Source organism: Mustela nivalis (assembly GCF_964662115.1).
Source record: "Mustela nivalis genome assembly, contig: HAP1_SCAFFOLD_2077, whole genome shotgun sequence".
Classification (NCBI taxonomy): domain Eukaryota; kingdom Metazoa; phylum Chordata; class Mammalia; order Carnivora; family Mustelidae; genus Mustela; species Mustela nivalis.
The window spans coordinates 39,288-64,024 of NW_028134587.1; the positions used below are offsets into that span (position 1 = coordinate 39,288).

Here is a 24,737-nt window from a genome sequence, read left to right on the forward strand (position 1 = left end):
CCACTGCCACAGGGGAAAATATGTATTTGGCTCTTAATTTGAAATGCTTCACATTTTCTTCTGGATACATCATTACGCTAAGTGGTTAAGGTCCATGGTATTAATAATATACTCTCCTTCAATTACAGCCCTATGACTTAAATGTTTTTATTCTTGTTTTTCTATTGTACGATGGCTTAGGAATCTTCTATAGATTAGTTCTATGAGATATGCAAATTCCAAACTCTGACTTGCAAATAAGCTTTTAGAAGAAAAAGTTATGGGCGCCTGGGTGGCTCAGTGGGTTAATCCGCTGCCTTCGGCTCAGGTCATGATCTCAGGGTCCTGGGATCGAGTCCCACATCGGGCTCTCTGCTCAGCAGGGAGCCTGCTTCCATCTCTCTCTCTCTCTCTCTGCCTGCCTCTCCACCTACTTGTGATCTCTCGCTATCAAATAAATAAATAAAATCTTTAAAAAAAAAAAAAAAAAAAAGAAGAAAAAGTTATAGGGACTCAAGCTAAAAGCAAATAAGCTTTTATATGTGCACATATATATGCACATATATATATATGCTTTAAATTAAGGCTTTATACACATACACACACACACACATATTTTAAATTTTTTTTTTAAAGATTTTATTTATTTATTTGACAGAGAGAGATCACAAGTAGGCAGAGAGGCAAGCAGAGAGAGAGAGGGAAGCAGGCTCCCTGCTGAGCAGAGAGCCCGATGCGGGGCTCGATCCCAAGACCCTGAGATCATGACCTGAGCGGAAGGCAGAGGCTTAACCCACTGAGCCACCCAGGCGCCCCTAAATTTTTTGAGTATAGTTGACACACCATTAATTTCAGGTGTACAACATGGTGATTCAACATCCCTATACGTTATGCTGTACCTACCACAAGTGTACCTATCATCTGTCACCATACAATACGATTACAATATCATTAACTGTATTTTTCTTTCTTTTTTTTTTTTTAAGATTTTATTTATTTGACAGAGAGAGACACAATGAGAGAGGAAACACAAGCAGAGGGAGTGGGAGAGGGAGAAGCAGGCTTCCCACCAAATAGGGAGCCTGATGCGGGTTTAGATCCCAGGATCCTGGGATCATGACCTGAGCCAAAGGCAGACACTTAACGACTGAGCCACCCAGGTGCCCCTAACTGTATTTTTCTATGTTGTTTTTTTATTCTCATTCCTTATTCATTCCATAACTGGAAGTAAAGGCATATATTTTGATTTATGCTTTTGGGCACATAAACTTGAGCTTGCTTGACCTGGAGATAATTATGTTTCTTGAAGTTGAAATAATTCAGAAAAGAGCAATATGCAAAATGATCACTTGGCTGTGTGTCTGCTCAAATTAGGAAATGCAAAAAAGTATAGTAGAGTATTTAGGTGAAATGCTCAAAGAGATAAAGGAAATCTTTTTACTTCAAATGAATTCCATGCTCTAGAGACTCATGCAAATACTGCCTTATATGTTATGCAAAGCATGTGAAAATCCCTATGAGAGTTATATCGATTGATGACAAATACTTTTCCCCCTTCTAACTTCTTGTCCATCTGCTGCACATGTATTTGATTTTCTTTTAGGCATCATGATTGAGGATGTGGTTAACACTGAAATGCTGTAGGTACTATATGTAGAAATGTTGGGGAAATACCAAAACTAAGCATCACCACTCTGCATTTAAAAGAGTATACTGTATGTTACTGTAGTTAATTGTCCAGGTCCCAAGTCTTGAAAGATGAGGCTGAACTAGAACTCAGAGTTCAGAGGGCAACTGTAACGACTGCTTCTTCATGCAAGAAGCCCCAGTCCCTTGCCTTCATGACCTGCAGCTGGCCCAAGAATTGCCACTATTGGCAGTCCCTGTGGTAGATGTTAGGGATGCAGAGAAGTTCTTACTTATGAGGAGCTCACAGATTGCTGGCACTTGTATGGTTTTCTTAGATAGTCTAGGAGATGAAAGAATTTCTGCATTCCTGGAAATGCTCTAGAAATCCCTTCTTCCTCTATCTATATCTCCTTCTTCCTATTAGTTTTCCATTTTATGACATCATCTCTGAAGCCAGGGATTAGTTTGCCTACCCATTGAGTGCTTTGCTCCTATGGGTTGATCTTTCCTGAGCTGGTCTCACTTGAGGGCTTTCACAATCAGACTGGAGTTTTCTAAAGATTGTACTTGGAATGTTCTTAAACAGTAAAGCTTTGAGAGTGTCAAGAAGATAATGTCTCTGTTTTATATGAGGAATCTGAAATACATGTAGTTAAAAGACTTGTCTAGGGTTGTAAACTGAGACCATGAATAAGAAACACAACTCCCAAGCCTCAGCATCAATATGACTACCTTATTACTTTTTCAGAGAACTTTGAGTTTATGAAGCACTTTAACATACAGTATTTCAATTAGTTATTGGATTAAGTGACTTAGTGTATATAAAAAACTTAGCACAGTGCTTGGTATTTAGAAAGCACTCGATATTAGTTTTAATTTTCTCAATTTTGTAAGTTAGTAGGAATTTTTCCCTCCTTTCATTTTTCAGCTGAGTAAATAGGTTTATAGAAGTTGTATTTTGCTCACATCTTTCTGTCTTTGGTTTTTCTGCTCTTTTTACTTTATCAGGTTGCCTCAGAAACAAATTATTCCAATCATTTTTCACTTTTAGGCACAATATCAGAGCTGGAAGGAGTCTTCTGTGCTATATGTCCCATTTCCTCTTAGCATCGAAAAAGTTGAAGATGAGAATGACTAGGCGACTTCCTCACATACAGCTAGGTAGTCTCAGAACTACAGTTAGGACCTCAGTCTTCTAACTTACTCAATACATAAAACTAGAAGTCTAGAGTCCTAGGTAGAATTCTGAATTCTGTCCTAGCTTGCCCTAAAAAGTTGAATAAGATGCAGTACTTCTTTATACCTCTGGGTACCACCACCTTTACAATGGATACTCTCATGTCTATCTGATAATCTGCTAATTTTGGTGACTTAGTTCCTATAATTCAAAGGTTTTGGAGTTTGTAATGTCTGCTTTCTTTGTTTAATTGATTTGATGAAAACATTTATTGAGCACCTATCATTTTGCACCCACTATGGTAGTGTTAGAGATTCAAAGGCAAACGTGCCTTGTAATATGGCTTTTTGCCAGATTGCTGGCACATGTTCTGATTTCCAGCTGGGCAGCCTGGGGAATGAAAGACTTCTAAATCCCTGGGAATACTCTGTGCTCTAAAGCCCAAATTAAAATCAACAGCTTTGTGACTATTGTGGACAGCATTCCGGGCATTACTTAGTGATGGTTTCTGAAGAAGGATGGTTTCTGAGAAGTAATGTTATTCCAGAGACAGGTATATCTCTAGAGAGATGAAGGGGGAAAGGAAAACAAAATTTAGGAAAACAGGGAAACTTGTTAGGTTGAGATTATTTTTCTCAATCTTTTGCAGCAGTCAAGACATGTATTCTTATTTTAGTTGGAGAAATGAGAATATTGAGGTCTAGAGAGACTAAATAACTTGCCCCAGGTTTTACGTGACGACAAATATGGGGCAGTTATGGGTCACACTTACACCTGGCTGTCCTTGAAGGGAGGCTCCTTACTTATTTGTTAGTCTTTATTTTTATTATTTTTTGTGTGTGTGAGACCGAACTGCCCTGTGTCTGTTTCAGTTCAGCGTGCCCATCTCTATTGACTTAACTGAGTCTTGTGGGAGAAAGCAATGTGCAAAACAGACAGGAACTTTGTTAAGATTGTCTTCATGAGGGGCGCCTGGGTGGCTCAGTGGTTTGGGCTGCTGCCTTCGGCTCGGGTCATGATCTCAGGGTCCTGGGATCGAGCCCCGCATCTGGCTCCCTGCTCCACAGGAAGCCTGCTTCCCTCTCTCTCTCTCTCTCTCTCTGCCTGCCTCTCTGCCTACTTGTGATCTCTGTCTGTCAAATAAATAAATAAAATCTTAAAAAAAAAAAAAAAGATTGTCTTCATGAGAGGGATAGTTCTTAAGGCTGTTACCACTGAACCAAACCCTGTCCTGGTAGATTTGAGGGGTCAGAGGTCAGGAACCACATCAGTGAAGTACCTCTCATTAGGGTCACCTGGGACAGGAAGGTTGCTTGTTTTCTAACTTTAACACTTAGGAGAGTCATACAGCCTATGACCTTTGCCCTTCTTAGCTTGTGATAGGGGCCCTTTGTCAATAAAGCATTCATGTGGATTCTACTCCACTGCTGCAGGTCCCTCCCCCTATTAGGTTGGAAGCTGCAAAGGGGTGAACTCAACTGCTTTTCTCACTGCAAGGGAGGTTCATGCATTATGCTCAGCGAGTTAACAGGTCAGAAGAATGAGTTTCCCACTGTTTGAAATGCCTTCCTTTATTACATGTGTGTATTCTTTAAAAACTTGCCTTAGCATCAGACATCCTGAGAAACCATGGTGTTTCTTTCATAGTAGCTACATAATTAGAAATATAAACTATTTAGATTCTTTAAGTGAATACTTATTGTGTGTGTGTGAGTGTGTGTGAGAGTGCCCACACTTGTGTGTCCTTAAACAGTATTCCCACTGATTCCTCATTCTTACAGAATGAAATTCTGAAGTTTCAAAGTATCTGAGTCCTGAAGCAAGGTAATTGAATGTGACAGGAACACAGTAACCAGAGGACCTGCGAGGCCATGAAAGATTTGCATTGCAAATATAAAAAATAAATAATGAGGCTTCTTTTTCTCCCTTACAGGGAAACTGGATTCCAAGATCCATCAAGGAGCAAAGAAGGGGTTAATGAAGCAGAATAAAGCTGTCTGACCCAGGAGAAAAGGAACTAAACAACATAGTGAAGTTTTGTGTACTAAAATTGCTATCCACTGGTCCTTTGGAACTGAAGCATTAGAAATCTAAAGACTTGGCATCAGGCTTGAATCTCTTAGAATTTAAACTCTTACCTAAATCTGTATATTTTTCTTAAAGAGTGGGATTCTTACTTTATGTAGTAGGTCAAAATCTTTGAATACATTATTTATAAAATGCTATTTTAAAAATTCTAGGTCTTTGACATTTCTCTCAGAATGGTATCAGAAGAGGAAGGAACAAGTTGGAAATTCCTCTCTGAGGCTTGGATTTGAGGTTACAAAAATTCTTAACATAGGTTAACAATTTTTTTTGAGAAACCATTTGAATTTTAAAGTTTCTTTTTAAAGCAATAGCCTGGTTGGAGTATTAGGATGTTTGAGGAATCCTGTGTTTAATACAATCCTGTGATGGGACTGGAAGGGATTTTAACAAGTTTTTTGCTCTAGTCCAACATCTCTTGAAGTGAATAGTCTTCAAAAGCTGAATAACCTTCTTTGGCAGATTTTTTTTTTTTTTTTTTTTGAAGGAATAACCTGAAGGGGTGCTGCCACTTTGTTCTTTAGTTTGAGATGTTAGGCCATAAGAGGATCAGCCTGGGAGGAGATAGAGCCACTTGTTAAAGCAGCATGAAACTGCCCTATTTATTGTTGTGGGTATTGCAAAACCATCAATTGGATGGGGCAATTAGAAACAAACTAAAAAATAAAGTCCCTTCAGTAAACGTATTCAAATACCCTCAAATGCAAATGCAGCCACCCAACACTTTAAACCATCCACACCTCAGGAAGCTATGAGCTTTGAGAAATAGAAGGTTGGTTTGAAATGAGATTTTCACTCATCAGTCTGGCCCCACTTAGTGAAGCACTTTTTTTCTGAGGCGGTTCAGTAGAGCTGTCAGAATCTCAGTTGCTGGCATCCTCAGGAAATTCATGGTCTTAAATGTGTATGTTCTGCTTTTTATAAAGCACCACCACAACACTAGGGAAGTTGGATTCCCTCCAGCAGTTGTGTGCATGACTTAAAAAAGAGCGCACAGGAGAGAAAAAAAAAGTGCCCTGTGTTATGAAAAAGATTAATTTCCCCTTTCTTTAATCCTTCATATTCAGCATGTATTTGCATTGAAATGCCTGCACTCATATGCATTGATGTTCACTCAACTGTGAACCCAGCTTGTTGCATAGCTCTAGGCACTGGTTTTGTGGGGCCTGATCACTCTGGATTCCCAGGGAAAACCCACCCGATTCTTGTTCCGGTAATGCAGACATGCAGTATTTTCATTCTTTTCCTGTTCAACTTCTGTAGAGAAAGTGGAAAGGACAGCTAATGGTACTTCTTTAAGGGGGGAAAAAGTATCATTCTGGTTTCCTGAAGACCCTAGTACTATTAATGAACCCACACTGGGTTAATAGATTACCAAGCAGTAATTCCATGAATTCTGCACTGGAATTGTCTGGTTTTCTGAATTCCAGAATGAAACCAAAAGGCAGAAGATGAAGGGCAAGGGAACAACAACATAAGTTTTCTGTCTTTATGTGAATCGCAGCTCAAGCACAGAGGAGTCCGGATTGATTTTTTTTTTTTTTTTCACCTGGATAGATTGTGTATGCATGCCTAAAGAAAAACATCAGGACCTGCAAGATCAGGTTATGCAACCATTTTGTGTGCTGTGATAAGAAAGTTTACAAGAACATTATAAGTTTACAAGAATCCCCCCTCAGCATCCAAAATATGCAGTGGAGCCACATGAGTAAATGGCAGAGTAACTTGAAAACTTTTCATGGTTAGACTGTGAAGGTTTGTCTTTAGTTCACATGGTGATGGTGTAAGGTCTGTCTTTTATTTGTAGGACACCGGGGAGGAAGTGTGGGAGAGACTTGGGGGTAGATGGCCCTCAGTTGCTCAGTGATGAATAGCATAGTTTAAAGCCTAGTGGAAATTCTTAGCATCCTGAGTACAAATTCACCCAGGAATTGCCTTTCAGTGCTTTATAACACTTTGCACTGACCCTTTTAACTCTGGGACAGCTTGGCCTGAGGAAGTTTCACATTTCTGAGCTGGTTTTCTTTTGCTGCCTAAATGTTTTCGGCGCCCCCTTTTGGATGGTTGGGTCCATTGGCTCTTGATTTGTACAGTACCTGAAGGATTCAGTGTTTTTGTTTTTCTAGGCAGGTCCCTGTCTTGATTATGTAAGCTCAGAGTGGGATATATATGAAACCAGATACTTTTTCTTGTCAGGATTTAGGAGACTTTGACTTCGTAGTCAGATGTTTGGAATGGACTAAGGGTTTTGTGGGGTTTTATGTTTTGTTTTTGCTTGCTATAGCTAATCTAGAGAAACAGAAATAGGTATCCCCTCTTTTCTCTTTAAGCTGGAAGTTTACAGAAACCCATTTTTTCCTACGGTGTAGCTGTAAAAAATCTAGACTTTAAAAATTACTTTAACAAATAATTACAAAGTAATGGTTTTTATGAGTTATAACCTTTAATCTCTTTCCATTTTAACTGCTGTCTCTACTAAAGCCCGTTTATGTGGATTTCATTTAGTTTGGTAAAATTTTTTTTTTATTCTTTTGCTAGAACTCCTAGCCAAGATTGAGACAGTATTGGGTTTGTTCTCCTGCCCAGCTAGAAAAGGCCAGTAAAAAAGCAAGCATCTATTAAACTAGAGAAATCAACTAACTTCAGTTTATTAGGCCTAGGGGGAGGAAAGAAAGGCTTGCGAAGAAGGAATTTTTTTCCTTGAGATTCAAATAGCAAGTACACATCTGCTGTTCTCAGCTTCTGTGAATGTGTTTGGAGGGAGGTGATCCATATCACAGGCTCCAGCAGCAACAAGGGATCCAGCATGTGGAGGGCTTTTCTACTTCTCTCATGCAGAGAAGAAAGAACATAGCACAGTTCCATCCTTCAACACAAAGAAACTTGTATAAATGTCCATTTAAATGTGTACACATAATGTGGATTAATTCACGGGGTGAAACTTGGTACACTGATCAGATTTCAGTTGTGGCAATGGAGAGCCCAGAAAGAAAACCCAGTAAATATTCTAGCTTGGAGTCAGACAAATAGGGCTGGGGGTAGGGGAGTGGGGGAACTGAGAATCCACATAGAGTGTGACACGGGAAGGGAGTAAGATATTGGCACAAGGGGCAAAAAATGTCAATACGGAAGATTTGAGAATAGTCTAGAGCTGTACTGTCTAATATGGTAGCTACTAACCACTTGTGGTTATTTAAATTAAATGAAATTAAAAATTCAGTTCTTTAGTCCCATTAACCAAATTTCAAAGGGTCAAACAGCCACATGTGGCTAGTGACTTCAGAACTGGAGGGCACAAATATAGAACATTTCCATCATTGCAAAAAATTCGGTTGGACAGTGCTTATTCAGAACAGGGGTCCACACACTTTTTTTGCACAGGGCCAGATAGCAAATATTTTCAGCTTTGGAGGTCATACACATTTCTGTTACACCTATTCAACTCTCCTGTTATATTACAAATGAATCCATAGATAATGCATACATGAATGAGTATGGCTATGAGCCTATAAAACTTTATTTATAGACACTGAAATATGAATTTTATATTCTCACACCACAAAGTATTATTTTGATTATTTTTCTGCCCTTTAAAAATGTAATAACCACTCTTAGCTCATGGGACATAACCAAAACATGCAGTGAGCATGTGAGTGTTATTTGCTAACCCCTGGTCTAGAGGAACAGGAAGTCTTTTAGTGTACAGGACATCACTTAATTTTGGTGGTTCTTCTAAGCTTGTGAACTTTCTTTGGCTAAAAATTGAGGTTCACTGTAGGAGTGTTTATTTTCCTTTTTTCCCTATTTTTGCAGTCCTTTCCTCCCCAGTGATAGGGTCATGCTCTTCAGTAGAAGATGACTACTTGACTGTTAACCCTTAATTAAGTCGTATCTAAGTCTAAAATACCAAACCCTACTCTTTGTCTACCTGCTAAATAGTGAATCCTTACTTGTAACATTGCCTAGTAGAGATTGGAAGTATGTTGTCACCTGGAATCAGTAATGCCCTATATTGTACTAGAACAAGTTAAATATTGGTAGGCCAAAGGGAGATTATTCTTCCTAGGCTAGACAGGCTTAGTGTTCATCTTTAGCCACCCCCAACCCCATCCCCACCGTGTGTGTGTGTGTGTGTGTGTGTGTGTGTGTGTGTGTGTGTCGATGGAGAGTAAAGGGGTTTTTTGGCCTGGCTGTATTCCCAAGTCACACACTATCTTGAGCGGCACTGTTGAAGGATGCCTCCGGAGAAGAGAAGAAAGATAAAAACTGCAGAGCTAAAATGATCAAGGACACAGGAAGGACATAAAAGGGGCTAAGAAAGGGGAGCCTTGAGAATTAAGAAATTTGTTTGCTATGGAAGGAGAAGTTTTAGGGAAGAGGTCATGAAAAGTTTATATTTCACAAGTGAGAGATGGATGGGAGGGTTCACATAAACATGGACTGAATGTCTACTATGTAGTGTACTGGGCAATCACAGATGAATGGCAGATATGGAAAGGTAAAGTTACAGTCGTTATAGTAGTGGGTTGCAGAAGGACAGCATCGGGCTTTTAAATAATAAAAAGCAACAAGATTTGGTGATATAGGATGGTGAGATGAAAAGGGATATAGAAAGATGAGAAGTGGGTACTTTGCAGAAAAAAACAAGTGGTAATCCTAAGAAAGAAACTGGAGAACAAAGGATAAAACAAATTAGGGGGTTGACAATTTGCTGAACCAAAGGATAAAATGGATGAAACCATTATGAGCTGTGCTTGCTCTTCTGTTCTTCATGGATATTCACGTTCAGACCCCTTACGGCCTTTTCTTCTGGACACCTACGGAACTGGTGTCTTCTGTATTTAAGGTATGATTCCCCAGAGATCTCTCTGCGAGGAAGTCTGGTCCTGCGAGAGTTCTTTCCACGAGGGGAGAGCGTTAGGTTCGAGCTCTCCAGTCCAGGTTTCTCTGAGTTTATCTCTGTTTTAACCGGCTCGCCGGGTTTTCCAGCATTCCCAGAGCTACGACTCTAATCCGGGCTCCGTGTGACCGCGCATTCCGAGACCCAGGATTTGGCTCTTTCATCCAGGTTCCGGGTTTCCCCGGCGCACTCCCGCTCCAGACTCCACCGCAGCCCGGAATCCAGATCCGAGGGCCCGGTAGTCCAGTTTCCGGGTCTTCGGGGCGGCCCTGGTTGTCCCGGATCGCGGCGGCGGCGGCGGCGGTGGCGGCGGCTGAGGGACCCGCGGCCCCGGACACAGCGGCACCGGCCGGGCGGGGCGGAGCGGCACGGGGAGGGGGCGGAGAGCCGGAGCTGAGGCGGGGTGGGGTGGGGGGGAGGGGCCGCGGGAACGGATGGCGGCCTGGGCCCCGTAGCAGCGGCGGCTCTACGGCCCGGGGCCCCGGGCGGGCGGAGGTGGCGGCTCCCGGGACCGGCCGCGCGGTGAGTCCGAAGCTTTGTGTGGAGCCGGGGCTGGGGGAGGAGAGAGGCCGTGGCGCTGAGGGGGGCCGGGGCTGAGGGGGCCGGGGGCAGCGGCGCCTGACGGAGGAAGTGGGGGTTGGGGGGCTGGGGCGGAGCGAGGGGAAGGTGTGTTTGGGGGGGAGGGGGGGTCGTTGCGTGGGTGGGGGAGGGGGCGTCGAGGGGCGCGGGGTGAAGTTCAAAGCGTGGCCGGGGCCGGTTCAACCTCAGGGTAGGGGTGCCCAAGAGAGGATTAGGGTCAGACCAGGTTGTGGGGACAGGCCAGAGAGTTTCAGTGACGAGTCTGGGTATCTCGAGGGGGCCTAAGGCAGCCGGGGCTAGTCAGGGAGTTAGGGGGGTTCAGGGGTAAGGGTTGGGAGCAGGACGTGTGCGCGGCCCTGGGGTGGGGGGGGGGGCAAGGTGGCCCGGAGTGTGCAGTAAGTAGGTTGTGGGTGTGTGCTCCTTCCAGTCTTTAGGTCACATTTACTCCTGTCCTTTTCTTCAAGATGGAGGGATCCCTGGGCCTGGCCCTTAACTGCTCTCCTTGTACCCCCGAGAGGATTTGTGACCCTGTCCTGTTTGGAAAAACCCATGCTGCCCTCTTTTCCCTTTATGTGTAATTACGGTTGGATCATCTCTGTGCTTTGCTCAGATTCTCCTTCCTCCCTCTGGGGTTGAGGAGGAGGAGACACATCTGACCAATTAATGTGTGTTTGTGAAACAGGCAGCAGCAAACAGTCATTTCAGCTTCTAGGAATTAGGCTCACACAGGGTGGAGAGATCAGAGCCCTTCAGGGGGAATATTTCTGAACAAATCACAGATGATTAAATTCTCTAAGAAGCAGCTTCCTACCTAAATGAGAGTGGGAAAGATGGGGGAGAAAACCTGTCTGTTCGAGCCATGTGTCCAGAGCCCCAGGGGTTGAGGAGAGTCCCCAATCCCCCACAGGCCTCTCTTTTCTGTACTAGGCTTTGCTCTGCAGCCTTGAGTTAATTTCACCCCTGCTGCTTTGTCTTGGGGGAGGGAGTGCTGGTTTAGGCTGTTGTGAGGAGATGTCTGTTCTGCTGCCACACACAATAGTCTGTGTCATTTTATCGGGAGTGCTACCCCAGGGCTGAGAACTGCTGCTGCAGAGATAAACCGGTCCCTCTCACCCGCCTATTGTGTACACAGTGAAGGTCATAGGTTCAAGTCTTGTCTGAGAGCTTTGGATATGCTCCATCTCCCAGGCTCCTCAGTGCCATTTTCTTCCTTTTCCAGACTGGGGCTTGCCATTGGAGGAGGCCAGACAGAAAGGCTCTTCTTTTTGAGTGAGGAACAATGCAGAGCTCATTGGCACACATTTTTCAGAAGAATAGGGAATGCCAGCCATGTTGTGCCTGCCTCTTTGGCTAGCCTGTACTAAGTTGTGGAGGAATCGTGTCTGGGAGACTCAATCCAATGTTTGTGTCAGACCTTTAAGGAAGAAGACTCCAAGGGGAGGTTTTCACTCTTGTTTGAACCATCATATTTCTTTTTAAATAAACTGGACACTCAACAGTGATTTTTGCTTGTTTAGGAATACCACTAAAAACCTTAGCAGGGTTAAGATAGGGAGTCAAGGACCAAGTACCTTTTTAATGATGACTTCCTGGTCAGTAATAATTGCACAACAAAAAAGCCACAGAATTTGCCTATCTGGGCAAGGGCTATGGAAACAAAACAACTTTCTTTTTCATCTTTATTTTAATTCTGATGAAAAGAGATGACTTGCCATTGTGCATAAAGGCCATTTCTGCCTTTATAATAGGGAGAAATTTGTCAAAGTGATGAATGTAAAAATCATTTGAGGTCTTGGGGTTTATTAATAAGAGAAGGATGAGAATAAGCTAGAAGAAATGCTGTCCTTGTAAATATCTCATAGAAGTGTCCAGATAGTATTTAGGTACTATTAGTTGGGTAAAATTTTATTTGGGATTAGAAATGAGGTTTCCATTTAGTGTATTAAGGAAAACTTTTAAGAAGAGATTAGAAATCAGACTCCTTGTGAGAGGGCAATTGCACACAATGCACTGTGTACATAATAGCCAACCATAGCCTATAGGGTATTGTGAATAGGAATTTTAGCCTTTGGTTTTGGTAGAGGTCTTGTTCTGAGGTGCTGAGTCTATGTGCCTCCCTCATCCCTTTATTTCAGTGAGTTTCTTAAAATGATGACTTGCCGCTTAGGTGTTGGGCTTTGTTGGGAGGGAACATGTTCTTGATGACAGAACTATCTTCAAGTCTTTTTAGAATTGTTGTCTGTCTTTAGAGTATTTCCAACTTACCTGTCCAAGGTCTCTGGGTGAAGCCTCACCTAAATTGAGTCCAAAGCATTTTGTCCTTGGATTGTAGGCATTCATTCTGAATCCTGTCAGGTCACAGCAACGGCAAAAGACTCCTGTTAAGTTTGCCCTGATTAGAATTAGTGGTTTCAGAGTTGGGCCCTTGCCACAGGGAGTCTTCTGAGTCTTCTGATTATGACCATCTTTCAGAGAGCACTTTGGTTTTCCTGGTAGAAAATGTTTTCTTGTGAGAGGTCTAGATAGCTGGGCAGATTAGTGCTTATTTTGCGTGAGGATATAGGAGCATAATTTTGGCTCCTGGTAGTAATTATGTTGCAATTAGCATATAGCAACTAAAGGACTGGAACAGGATAATTTGTTGAGGGGTTTAGCATTGCTCTGGCGATTAGAAGTGCCACTCCTTATTTATTTGACTCCGAACACTACTGCCATGGGCTCAACCATGGAGACTTCAGAAGTCCTTCCCCCCCTCATTCCTGCCAGGTACCATAGCACTTTGCAACTGCCACCTTCTTCTGCTACATAGGTAGCTGAGCAATTGTGATTTCCCTTGTGGAAAACCAGTCATGGATGGGAATACTGCCAGACAGATGGGGCCATTCTGAGATAAGGCAGCCTTATGTTGTGTGGCAAGTTTTCTTTTCAGCAGTCGAATTTTCACTTCTACTTGATTTTTAAAAATCCATTTCCTTTAAAAAAACAACAGCAACAAGAACAAACCCCACAAAATACAAAATCACATAGTGTGCTGAATATGCCATCACGATATCTCTCATAAAAGTTGGCTGTGACAGACAAAATGAAGATCGGTGATGCTGATTGGCAGGATCTGGGCCCACTAAGTGTCAGTGAAGGACTCTTTTCACTAGGGAACAGGTAATTCACCAAAGCACCTGCCTAGCTGGGCATGTGGAATTGGCAGCAGCTGTGCAGCTGAAGAGGGATTATTGAGCAGGTGGTTAAAGAATCACATGCCACAGTGACAAGAAAATACTGGGTCTTCCGTGGTTTAGGCTCAGTTCATATGTGTGAAATTGCTCTTTGTTTCACATTTCTTAATGTCTGATATAGGTTTGTTAGTAAGATGATAATGGAATAGAAAAAAGATTCTTCTTTCTCTGTTTCTTGTAGAATACTGAGCAACATGCCTTAGACATAGTCCTAGCTGGCCTTATTGTGGTTCTGTGATTTCTGGCTTTATGCCCAATGAATGGGAAGGAAATGGTGGTAATTCAGTTTTCTAGTGCTTGTTTATTAGAGGGAAATGGGAAGGAGAAAATTCTTTGCTTTCAGTGTGGTGAAATAGATTTAACCCACTGGGAGACTACCCAGCAGGTTTTATGCAAAAGATATAATTGACTTTTTGTGTAGGTCTACCTGACATGCCTCCCTCAAGAAATTTGCATGTGTTTTTATTTTATGAATGTAAATCTCCATATGAAGTTTGCATCTCTTCAGATGTCCTGTTCCATTTTTAGTTTCTCCTAGCACCTTTATAACTTTTCTTTGGCATTGAGATTAACATCACTTGTTAGAATCAAATCATCTCAAGCCAAATCATGTTAAGAAAATAATACCTCAACTATATATTTATCTTAGAAACAAGCATAGTATTTCCTATAACTTGGAGGAGGACTTTCTATTTTTAGGTTTTTTGCAAATTCCCAGGTTTTTCTTGTAGGTTACCATCATCATCTTCTGTTAATATATTATTTTTCTTTCATGTGTTCATGCTACTAGAGCCAAAAATGTATGAACAAATAACTTGGGTGTTTATTTTCTGATTTTTTTAGGGCCCTCTAGTCATTTTCTGTGTTAGGTCAACACAACAGGCTATGTGCTGCCCCCCTCACTGAATTCACTGGGTACTAATTAACAGTTGATTGAAGGGAAGTAAGAGATAATAACTGTTTAGAGTTCAGAAAACCCTTTTCCAAGTGGAGTGCAGGCTCTCTGAGGGATAGAGAGAGCTTTCGATACATAGATAGATAGATTGATTGATTGATTAGGGGAAAGGGAGGCAACAGTATAAGGCCAGGGCCAGTAGACCACTGCAAAGACAGGAACATTTGCAGTTATCTGCTTAAACCTGGTTCATAACCTAGCTTTAAGTGGGAGCCTCGCAGTTATTTGTATAGCGTTAACTTCTCGGAAAGAATATAACGTTCTTTATTTACCCATATGAAGCCATCACAGTTTGTTTGTTTTAAACTGTTCACAAACCACAATATACTTTCCTAGCATTTTCAGTAGTTTGCTTCCTCGTGCTTTTTCCCCTCCCCCATCTCTCATCCTAGTTCCCTGCTCTGAAGACTTCTCCAGCAGCTTGGAAACACTCTAATTACTGTAGCTATTATAGTCACAACCCAGATCTTCCACCTCCTTCCCACTCACCCCTTTCTATCTTCCTTCCCCCTCCCCTTGCTCTAGCAGCAGGAGTTGAACTGCAGTCTCATGAGCACAGTCAGATCTATGAATGAGCTTTATATCTTGTCAAGGCAGAACTCCAGATCCAACAGGGCTGATTTTTCATGGTCCTCTTGCTGTTTGTTCTTGGATCAGAGTCCCAGAAATAAGAGATGGCAAATACCTATTAGGTCATATCTAGTCCATCACTCAGGAGCAAACCTCCAATCTTTCTCTTGTCTCTGTGAGAATTTTTTCCTTCTTTCTTTTGCAGGTGAAAGCTGTCTGATGCCAGGCAAGCTCTGAAACTGCCTTCTTTTTATTGTGCTCTCTGGTCATTAGTGTATGACCAACTTTGCTCTCTTGGATTTTTATTCTTACACCGTTTTCATGATTACTTGCTCCCAGCAATATCTCTACCCCCTTCAAGTTCAGTCCTTTTTGATTATTGGCACCACATTTGTGGGTTCCTTTAGTACTGTCAGTTATCTATACCAGAAGTTATCATTTTTCAGACCTTTGCCACTAGGGTCATTGTGGCCTCATCTTAAGGAGATACATTTCACAAACACCCAGGACACACATTCTGGCATGTAGTAACTAATAAAATGGTTCAGAAAATATGTGTGAGGTTGTGCCCTTAAGAAACCCCTGGATTGGATATACAAATGCTGCTGCTTGCTGTTTAATTTGGAGTACTTCCTGTTCTAACCCTTTGTTCTCCTTATGTGGATGGATTTTATTTTTGTGTGGCTTAGTTACAGTTACTGTTAAGTTATTGTTTGATTTAAGAATGTTTTCTTTGCTAATACAGCTTTTCAAAGAATAGAATAGGGTATCATAAAACCTCATCACTATTATGCTTCTGACCAGCTGTGTGACCTTGTGCTAGTCACTCCACTATTTTCACTTTCCTTATTTGTAAAATGAGTACATTAAACAAAATCATCTCTCAAGGTTCCATTTAGTTGTAGAATCTTATGATACTAAGATTGTGGTGGGAGAACAGGCAACTTATTGATAGAAGTTTTTTATTACTGTGTCAAAAATATAGTCAGTATACAGGAAGGCTAATGAGTAAAGCCTTGGTTCTCTAGGGTTTGATCCTTCCTCCTCTTTGATATGTTTGTAAAGCTTTTTACTGTGCATTTTTTACTAGGCCATCTTCTTTTAGAGGCTCTTATACCCTTATTGTGCAGGTTCACCAGCTTGTCAAATATATTTTTTTCTAGTCTGCTCAAGCCATAGAAGTGGGAATCAAAAAGCTGTAGAAAAAGCACCTCTCAGATTGTGAGAAGGAAATTGTACCTTGAAAGATTTGCCAGAAGCAAATTTGTGTGTTAAGTCAGCAATCTAAGATTTTTTAAATCTCTTTTATCTAAAATCTTTGAGTCAAATGGGTCTGATCGTGGAGGTGGGTTAGGTACTTTTCCATTTTTGACCAATCATTAGAAAACTTGCTTTGAATTAATTTCTTGGGATTAAATATGTTTGCCCACTGTGTTTTGCTTGGAAAATAAAATTATGTGATTTAATGCCAAAAAATGCTAAATTGATGACGTTTGGTAAAGTATGACTAACAGGGAGGATCCCTGAAATGCCCTGTAAAGGGACTGAGGGATAGAAAGGTGGTAGGTGTTTATAGAAACTGTGGAATTGACAATAATGTTAAGAAATCTTTGCTTTTGGGGTGCCTGGGTGGCTAAGTGGGTTAAAGCCTCTGCCTTTGGCTCAGGTCATGATCCCAGGGTTCTGGGATCGAGCCCCGCATCAGGCTCTCTGCTCCTCAGGGAGCCTGCTTCCTCCTCATTCTCTGCCTGCCTCTCTGTCTACTTGTGATCTCTGTCTGTTAAATAAATAAAATCTTAAAAAAAAAAAAAAAAAGACTTTCATCTTAAAAAAAAAAAAGAAAAGAAAAGAAAAAAGAAATCTTTGCTTTCCGGCAGTTTAAATGAATAAAATTACATAACCACGTTAATTCCCCAAGTTAGAATTTTTATCAGCATTTCCTAGTTAATTCTTGGAGTGGGGATTTCCAGTAGCGGCTATTTATTGAGTGTTAAGATGGTGGTCTTTTAGTCTTTTTTTCTCTTTGTTAATATAGCAAAAATCACATATTCAATCTACCTTTGAACATTGGAAGAAGCATTCACTGTTTTAAAAGTTGTATTTATTTCTTTATTTTTTTTTTAAAAAAAGATAGATTTATTTATTTATTTACTTATTTGTCAGAGAGAGAGAGAGAAGGAGTGCACAAGCAGGGGGAATGGCAGGCAGAGGGAGAAGCAGGCTCCCTGCAGAGCAAGGAGCCTGATATGGGACTCCATCCCAGGTCCTTGGGATCATGACCTGAGCTGGAAGCAGACCCTTAACCGACTGAGCCACCCAGGATAAATTTCCATTTAAAACATCCATCAGTCTGTAATAGAAGAATCAGGTGGATGGAACTATTGTTTATTTTGGACTCACAAAAAGTCCTGGGAATGCTTTGCTTTGTTTCCAGCCATCTTCAGCATATTACTAATTTTGGGGTAATCTGAAGGTTAGTTTGAGAAGTGCTCCACTTGAATTTGATAATTTAGAAAGATTTACATTAGAAATACAAGTAGTTTTTATTTTTAATTTTAAAATTATTTTTATTAACATACAATGCATTATTTGCCCCAGGAGTACAAGTCTGTGACAAGTAGTTTTTATAGATGGGTTTTTTTTTTTAAGATTTTATTTATTTTATTTGACATAGAGAGAGATCACAAGTAGGCAGAGAGTCAGGCAGAGAGAGAAGGGGAAGCGGCTCCCTGCTGAGCAGAGAGCCCTATGCGGTGCTCCATCCCAGGACACTGAGATCATGACCTGAGCCACCCAGGCGCCCCTATAGATGGGTTTTTGTTTTGTTTTTTAGGTGTCAAGTGATGCATAGGGTATTGAATTGAAAAGTGGCCAGAGTAGATGCCATGCAACCTTTGGAAATCAAACCACACCATGAATGAAATCCAGATCCTGGCAGTTAGGTCACATTGCATGCTTGGTACCGTATTGCATACTTGTATCTGTAGTTTCTTAGGCTGTAGTTGAGTATTTGTTGGGGAATGCAGCAGTGTCTGCTCTATTCTGTGTATAAAGTACAGCTAGTGGGCTTTTGGCAAATTACCAGCAATGTTTTTAGCAATACTTCTTGGTGGACACTTTGGGTTTTGTTAGGTCTTGTTAGGTGAAGTTTGGTGTGAAACTCAGCATTAATTTTTGTTCTGGAACTGATTCTTCTAGAGCAGTCTTAAAAAATGTAATTAGAGGGGCACCTGGGTGGCTCAGTGGGTTTAGCCGCTGCCTTCGGCTCAGGTCATGATCTCGTGTCCCGGGATCGAGTCCCGCATCGGGCTCTCTGCTCGGCAGGGAGCCTGCCTCCTCCTCTCTCTCTCTCTGCCTGCCTCTCTGCCTACTTGTGATCTCTCTCTGTCAAATAAATAAATAAAATCTTTAAAAAAAAAATGTAATTAGAGGGGCGCCTGGGTGGCTCAGTGGATTAGGCCGCTTCCTTCAGCTCAGGTCATGATCGCATGTCTTGGGATTGAGCCCCACATCAGGCTCTCTGCTCAGTGGGGAGCCTGCTCCCCCCCCCCCACCTGACTCTGCCTACTTGTGATCTCTCTCTCTGTCAAATAAATAAATAAAATCTTTTAAAAAATGCTATTAGAAGTGGAATTATAGGAAGAGAAGTTGCTATTGTGCAGCTTTTGGGGTATGTGAATCTGAAGGAGGGAGGAGGGAAATTATTTTTCTATTTGGCATCTGCTTACAAATGTACTTCCATCATTTCTGACACTTGCCTATCCCTTTCTCTCCTAAGCATTACATTTCTTCCAGTTATGACGGCACAAAACTTTGGACTCAAATTTGGTTCTTTTTCTTAATCCCTACCTTATCTAATCATTCACTAAAATTGGATTATTCTAAATAGCTTGCCATTGATCTTTGCTTTTTCATCTGACATAGTTCAGGCCTTCATCCATATATTATTGCAGTCACCTCATGGTTAATGACTCTCTATTCCATAGTACAGTCTGCTGCAATATTATTTTAATTCTTTTTAATGTAGGCTCTAAGCCCAGTGTGGGGCTTGAACTCACAACCGGAGATTAAGAGTCACACACTCTACCACTGAGTGAGCTAGCTGCCCCGGTATTATTACAATTTTACTTTATTTGCTTAACTGATCTTTTTTTTTTTTTTTTTTTTTTAAGATTTTATTTATTTATTTGACAGAGACACAGCAAAAGAGGGAACACAAGAAGGGGAGTGGAAGAGAGGGAGAAGCAGGCTTCCTGCTAAGCAGGGAGCCTAATATATGGCTGGATCCCAGGATTGCCTAGGATCATGACCTGAGCCCAAGGCAGATACTTAACAACTGAGCCGCCCCGACTGGGCTACCGCAGCGCCCCTGCTTAACTATTGTTGAGCAGTTAAGTATCAGGGCATACGTGGTCCCTCTCCTTTCAGAGCTTAAAATTGTAGTTGGGGAGACCAACAATCAACTGATCAATGTACGCTCATGAACTAAAGTGCCCTGAGAGAATTTGGTTCTAGACAAGTATATGACAAGGAACCCAGTGTAGTTGTTTCCACCTTTTTTTGGTTTTGTTTTGTTTAGATTCACTGTGGGGCTTGAGCTCAGAACCCTGAGATCAAGACCTGAGCTGAGATTGAGTTGGTGGTTTAACTGACTGAGCCACCCAGGTGCCCCTTTAAGTTTTATTTAATATATTTTTTTAAGTAATCTCTACATTTAACTTAGGGTTTGAACTCATGCCTCCAAGATCAAGAGTCCCATGCTCCCCTGACTGAGCCAGCCAGGTGCCCCGTTGTTTTTTTGTTTTGATTTGTTTTATGATTTTATTTGATTTTTTAAAAAATATTTTATTTATTTATTTGACAGAGATTGCAAGTAGGCAGAGAGGTAGGTGGGGGCGGGGAGCAGGCTCACTGCTGAGCAGAGAGCCCGATGCGGGGCTCGATCCCAGGACCCTGGGACCATGACCTGAGCCAAAGGCAGAGGCTTTAACCCACTGAGCCACCCAGGCACCCCTTGATTTTTTTTTTTTTTTTTTTTTTTTAGAAAGAGTGAGCAAGCATTCATGCCAGAGGGTGGGAGGGGGGCGGCAAAGGGAGAAGTGGAGAGAGAATCCTAAGCAGGCTTCATGCCCAGCACAGAGCTCAATGCCAGGCTTGATTTCACTACCCGAGATCAAGACCTAAGCCAAAATCACGAGTTGATGCTTAACCAACTCAGCCACCCAGGTGTCCCTTAAGATTTTTTTAAGAGTAATCTCTATACCCAATGTGGGGCTCTAACTCACAACCCACAGATGAACAGTTGCATGCTCTGCCGGCGAAACCAGCCAAGTGTCCCCCAGTATAGATTTTTAAAAATATAGTTCTTATCATTTCACTTCTTGCTGAAAAACCTTAAAGGGCTCCTTATTCCCTGCATAGGCCAGCACTCAACATCCTCTATAATCTGACCAACCTTGGCCCTCCTTAGCCCCCATTTCATTTCTTTCTCTCTTTTTGCAGCCCTTTCTTCAGCTTATCCTACATTTTTCATTCTCAACAGCTTTTTTTTCTTTTCTTTTCTGTTGGAATGGCCCTCCCTGCTCCAAAGCATTCATCTCCAAATCTGACCCTTCAACCTAGCAAAAAATTTCATCTCCTTCCCAAAGCCTTTCTTAACCCTTTTCTTCCCAAAATTGAGATTTGGGAGATAAGATTTCATCTTACTCTGTATCTCTCTTTGCTCTGTTATAGCACTTTCTCACAAGTTGTCTTTAATTAATCATTTGTGAATATATTTTTTTCCTCCCTCATTTTGAACTGCCTGAGACATCTCTGTCTCCTCTGTTCCTCATGGCTTCTCAACCAGTGCCTTAAAATATTACTTTATGCTTAATTAATACTTGCTGAATTGAATTGGAATTTGATTTTTGAAAACAGAAACTTCTTGTAATTTTTTTTCAGGCCTTTTTTTTTTAAGATTTTATTTATTTATTTGACAGAGAGAGAGAGATCACAAGTAGGCAGAGCAGCAGGCAGAGAAGGGGGGGGGAAGCAGGCTCCCTGCTGAGCAGAGAGCCCTATGTGGGCCTCAATCCCAGGACTCTGAGATCATGACCCGAGCCAAAGGCAGAGAGGCTCAACCCACTGAGCCACCCAGGTGCCCGCCCCTTCAGGCCTCCTTTTATGTTAAGGTAATTTCCATTCAATACGTTTTATCCCAAACTGAATAAGCTAGGACTATAAAAGCGTTCAGAAATCCTTCAGAATCAAGGACAAGCATTTGTTGCTTTTACTGCTGCAGCAGTACCATATATCCTAGCTGATGGAAGACTTTGGGGAGGGAGAGGAGTAGTACATGGCAGGTGGAGTCAATGTAGGTCAGACATGGGAACCAGACCGGTTCTGTTAGAGGAATATAGGCACTGTTGGGCCCTCTGGGTATTGTTGACCTCTGGAAGGTGTTTTTAGTTTTCTTTTTTTTTTTTTTTTAAAGATTTTATTTATTTATCAGAGAGAGAGGGAGAGAGCGAGCACAGGCAGACAGAATGGCAGGCAGAGGCAGAGGGAGAAGCAGGCTCCCTGCTGAGCAAGGAGCCCGATGTGGGACTCGATCCCAGGACACTGGGATCATGACCTGAGCCGAAGGCAGCTGCTTAACCAACTGAGCCACCCAGGAGTCCCAATGTGTTTTTAGTTTTCTTATTTACTTCTTTCATTCTATAAATACTTATCGCATTCCTGTTATTTGTGAGGCCCTAGTCTAGCTGCTTAAAAATCTATCAGTGAACAAAATAGACCCAAAACAACCAAACAAACAAACAAAAAAAATGAAAAAAAAATCCCAACCTCATGAATCTTATCTTTAAACAGAAGGACATAGAAATAAGCATAATTACATATTGTTGTGAGGCCAATAAATGGTGTGAGAAAAGTAGAATATTGGAAGGGGGATTAGGTGTGAGGAGGAGGTATAGGTGGGAGAGGTGGGAAGGCTGTAGCTTTAAATAAGATGGTCAGGGGCACATGGGTGGTGTAGTAGGTTAAGCATCTGACTCTTGGTTTAGGTTCAGGTCTGATCTCAGGGTCAAGAGATTGAGCCCCATATTGGGTCTTGGGCTGAGCTTGGAGCCTGCTACAGATTCTCTCCTTCCCTCACTCCTCATTCTACTGTGTCTATCTGTCTCAAATAAATCCTTTAAAAAAAAATAATACAGAGTTGGCATACTTGAGAAGCACGTTACTGGTTGTTAGGCACTTTGCTGAGGTTATTGAATGCTGCCTAGCAGAGAGAAAGAGGCAGTGTCTGCAGTTGTTCCAAAGAGTCCAGCTGACATAGAGGGGGAAACAGCTACTCCTTATGTTCTTTTCTCCTGGCTGCTCCTCTGGTTGGCATTCCTGGAAGTTAATCATGGTGAAAATTGCAGTCAGTCATGTCTGGAAGACATCAGGGGTAGAACTGGAGGCCCTGTAGCCAGTTACCTGAGGGGTGGGATTTACTATTCTGCTAACTGGGTCTTGGATACCTAGAGTAAAGGGTGAGGTAGGCCCCTGAGTTATCTCCTGACTCAAGGGGAAAAGTCCAATATGACCATGGTGAGGCTTTACCAACTTTGGGATAGCTCTTTAAAAATAAGCTTTGAAGGAGTATGCACTCTGCTCCCAGCTTAAAAATTGAATTTTCAGGTTTCTGGTATTTTGACTTCCTCTAAACACATAGCTAGCTGTGTTCTGGAAGTCTCAATACCTAATGCATTAGCCTGAGGATGAAGATGTCTCATGATGTCTGGATGCTCTCTTGTTTGACTTGTGTATTTTAAATTTTCTTACAATTTCCTTGCTTGCCCTTTCCTTATCCCTCTCTTTCTTCATTATTTTTCCTTGTCCTCATTCCTTTTTTGCTTACATGAAGCTGATAGGAAACAGAAATCCCATAGGCCAGACCGCCACTTTGGTAATTGGCTGGAAGCTAAAATTCCTATCTAATATACAAGAAATGGCATGTCTTATTTCTGTCCTTGGGTTATATAGAATGCAGCTTGTGGATATCAAGCTCTCAGCTGGTTGTACGTTATGCTCTTCAAGGTAGCGGAGGTAGGTAGTACCTGAACACTATTTTTAGTTATTTATACATCAACTTGTGCAGTTGCAGTGCATAAGGAGATCTATTTGCCATTCCATAAAAATAAGCTGTTTTTGATATATAATTTTATTTTTTATTTTTATTTTTTTTTTAGATTTTATTTATTTATTTGACAGAGAGAAATCACAAGTAAGCAGAGAGGCAGGCAGAGAGAGGAGGAAGCAGGCTCCTGTGGAGCAGAGAGCCCGATGCGGGGCTCAATCCCAGGACCCTGGGATCATGACCTGCGCCAAAGGCAGAGGCTTTAACCCACTGAGCCACCCAGGCGCCCCAGATATATAATTTTATAATAAAGGTTCTCTTTCTTTCTTTAAGATCTTATTTATTTGACAGAGAGACAGCAAGAGGGAACACACAAGCAGGGGGAGCCAGAGAGGGAGAAGCAGGCTTCCTGCTGAGCAAGGAGCCCGATGTGAGACTCTATCCCAGGACCTTGGGATGACCTGAGCCAAAGGCAGATGCTTAATGACTGAGCCACCCAGGCGTCCCTATAATAAAGGTCTATGGAGCATGGGACTCATGATCTTAGGTGGCTTAAGAACAAAATCTTTTTTTTTTTTTTAAGATTTTATTTATTTATTTGACAGAGAGAGATCACAAGTAGACAGAGAGAGAAAGAGAGAGGAGGAAGCAGGCTCCCTGCCCAACAGAGAGCCCAATGCGGGACTCTATCCCAGGACTTTGGGATCATGACCTGAGTCGAAGGCAGAGGCTTAACTCACTGAGCCACCCAGGCGCCCCAAGAACAAAATCTTAAAAATAAAAAAAGAAAAGTCTTCAATTCTAGAATAAAGGTTCTTTTTTTTTTTTTTTTTTAAGATTTTATTTATTTATTTGGCAGAGGTAGGGAACACAAGTGGGGGCGGGAGAAGCAGAGGAAGAGGGAGAAGCAGGCTTCCCACTGAGCAGGGAGCCCCATATGGGGCTCCATCCCAGGACCCTGGGATCATGACCCAAGGCAAAGGCAGACGCTTACCAACTGAGCCACCCAGGCTTCCCTAGAATAAAGGTTCTTAATGAATTCAGGTCCATGCTAAGAAGAATTTGTTTTATTTAGGTAGATGATTGTAATGTTAGGTGGGCTTCCAAGCAAATTTCACATGGCTTTTCTCTAAATTTGCCATATATCAAACTTGAAGTCATAGGTTCTCACTACATGTGCTTAACTGGTACAGTCATACATTACTGATATTGTGAACTTTTAAGGCCAGCAGCTGTTAATTCAAACGTATGTTGTTTTTTTATTTTAGTGGTTTGAAAGGATCTCCGTTTAATTAACCAAGGTGTATTGCTTTATTAGTAAAAATGCTTTGACATAGCTTAGTTTGCTAGTGAAAACTGTTTTTTCAGTAGTAATGTTTCTGTGGTTTGTATTAGTTGGCCCTTTCTGTCCTAGCGGAGCTGGAAATCTTGGCAATGTGGATTTTATTTTTTTTTTTTATTTTTTTTTTTTATTTTTTTTTTAAAAGATTTTATTTATTTATTTGACACAGGGAGAGAGAGAGAGA

The 24,737-nt window shown here is 41.6% G+C and overlaps 1 protein-coding gene across 1 annotated transcript in view; it reads left to right on the top strand.

Annotated features, from left to right (window-relative positions):
* The window catches only part of LOC309858237 (activating signal cointegrator 1), a gene marked incomplete at its 5' end in the record, with an annotated part of 42,926 nt that extends 37,907 nt beyond the window's left edge, over positions 1-5,019 (top strand). The window contains one exon of the mRNA XM_082750903.1: positions 4,719-5,019. Within this exon, the coding sequence (XP_082607029.1) occupies positions 4,719-4,786 (68 nt within the window). The remainder of the gene's footprint in view (positions 1-4,718) is intronic.
* Positions 5,020-24,737: the final 19,718 nt, after the last annotated feature.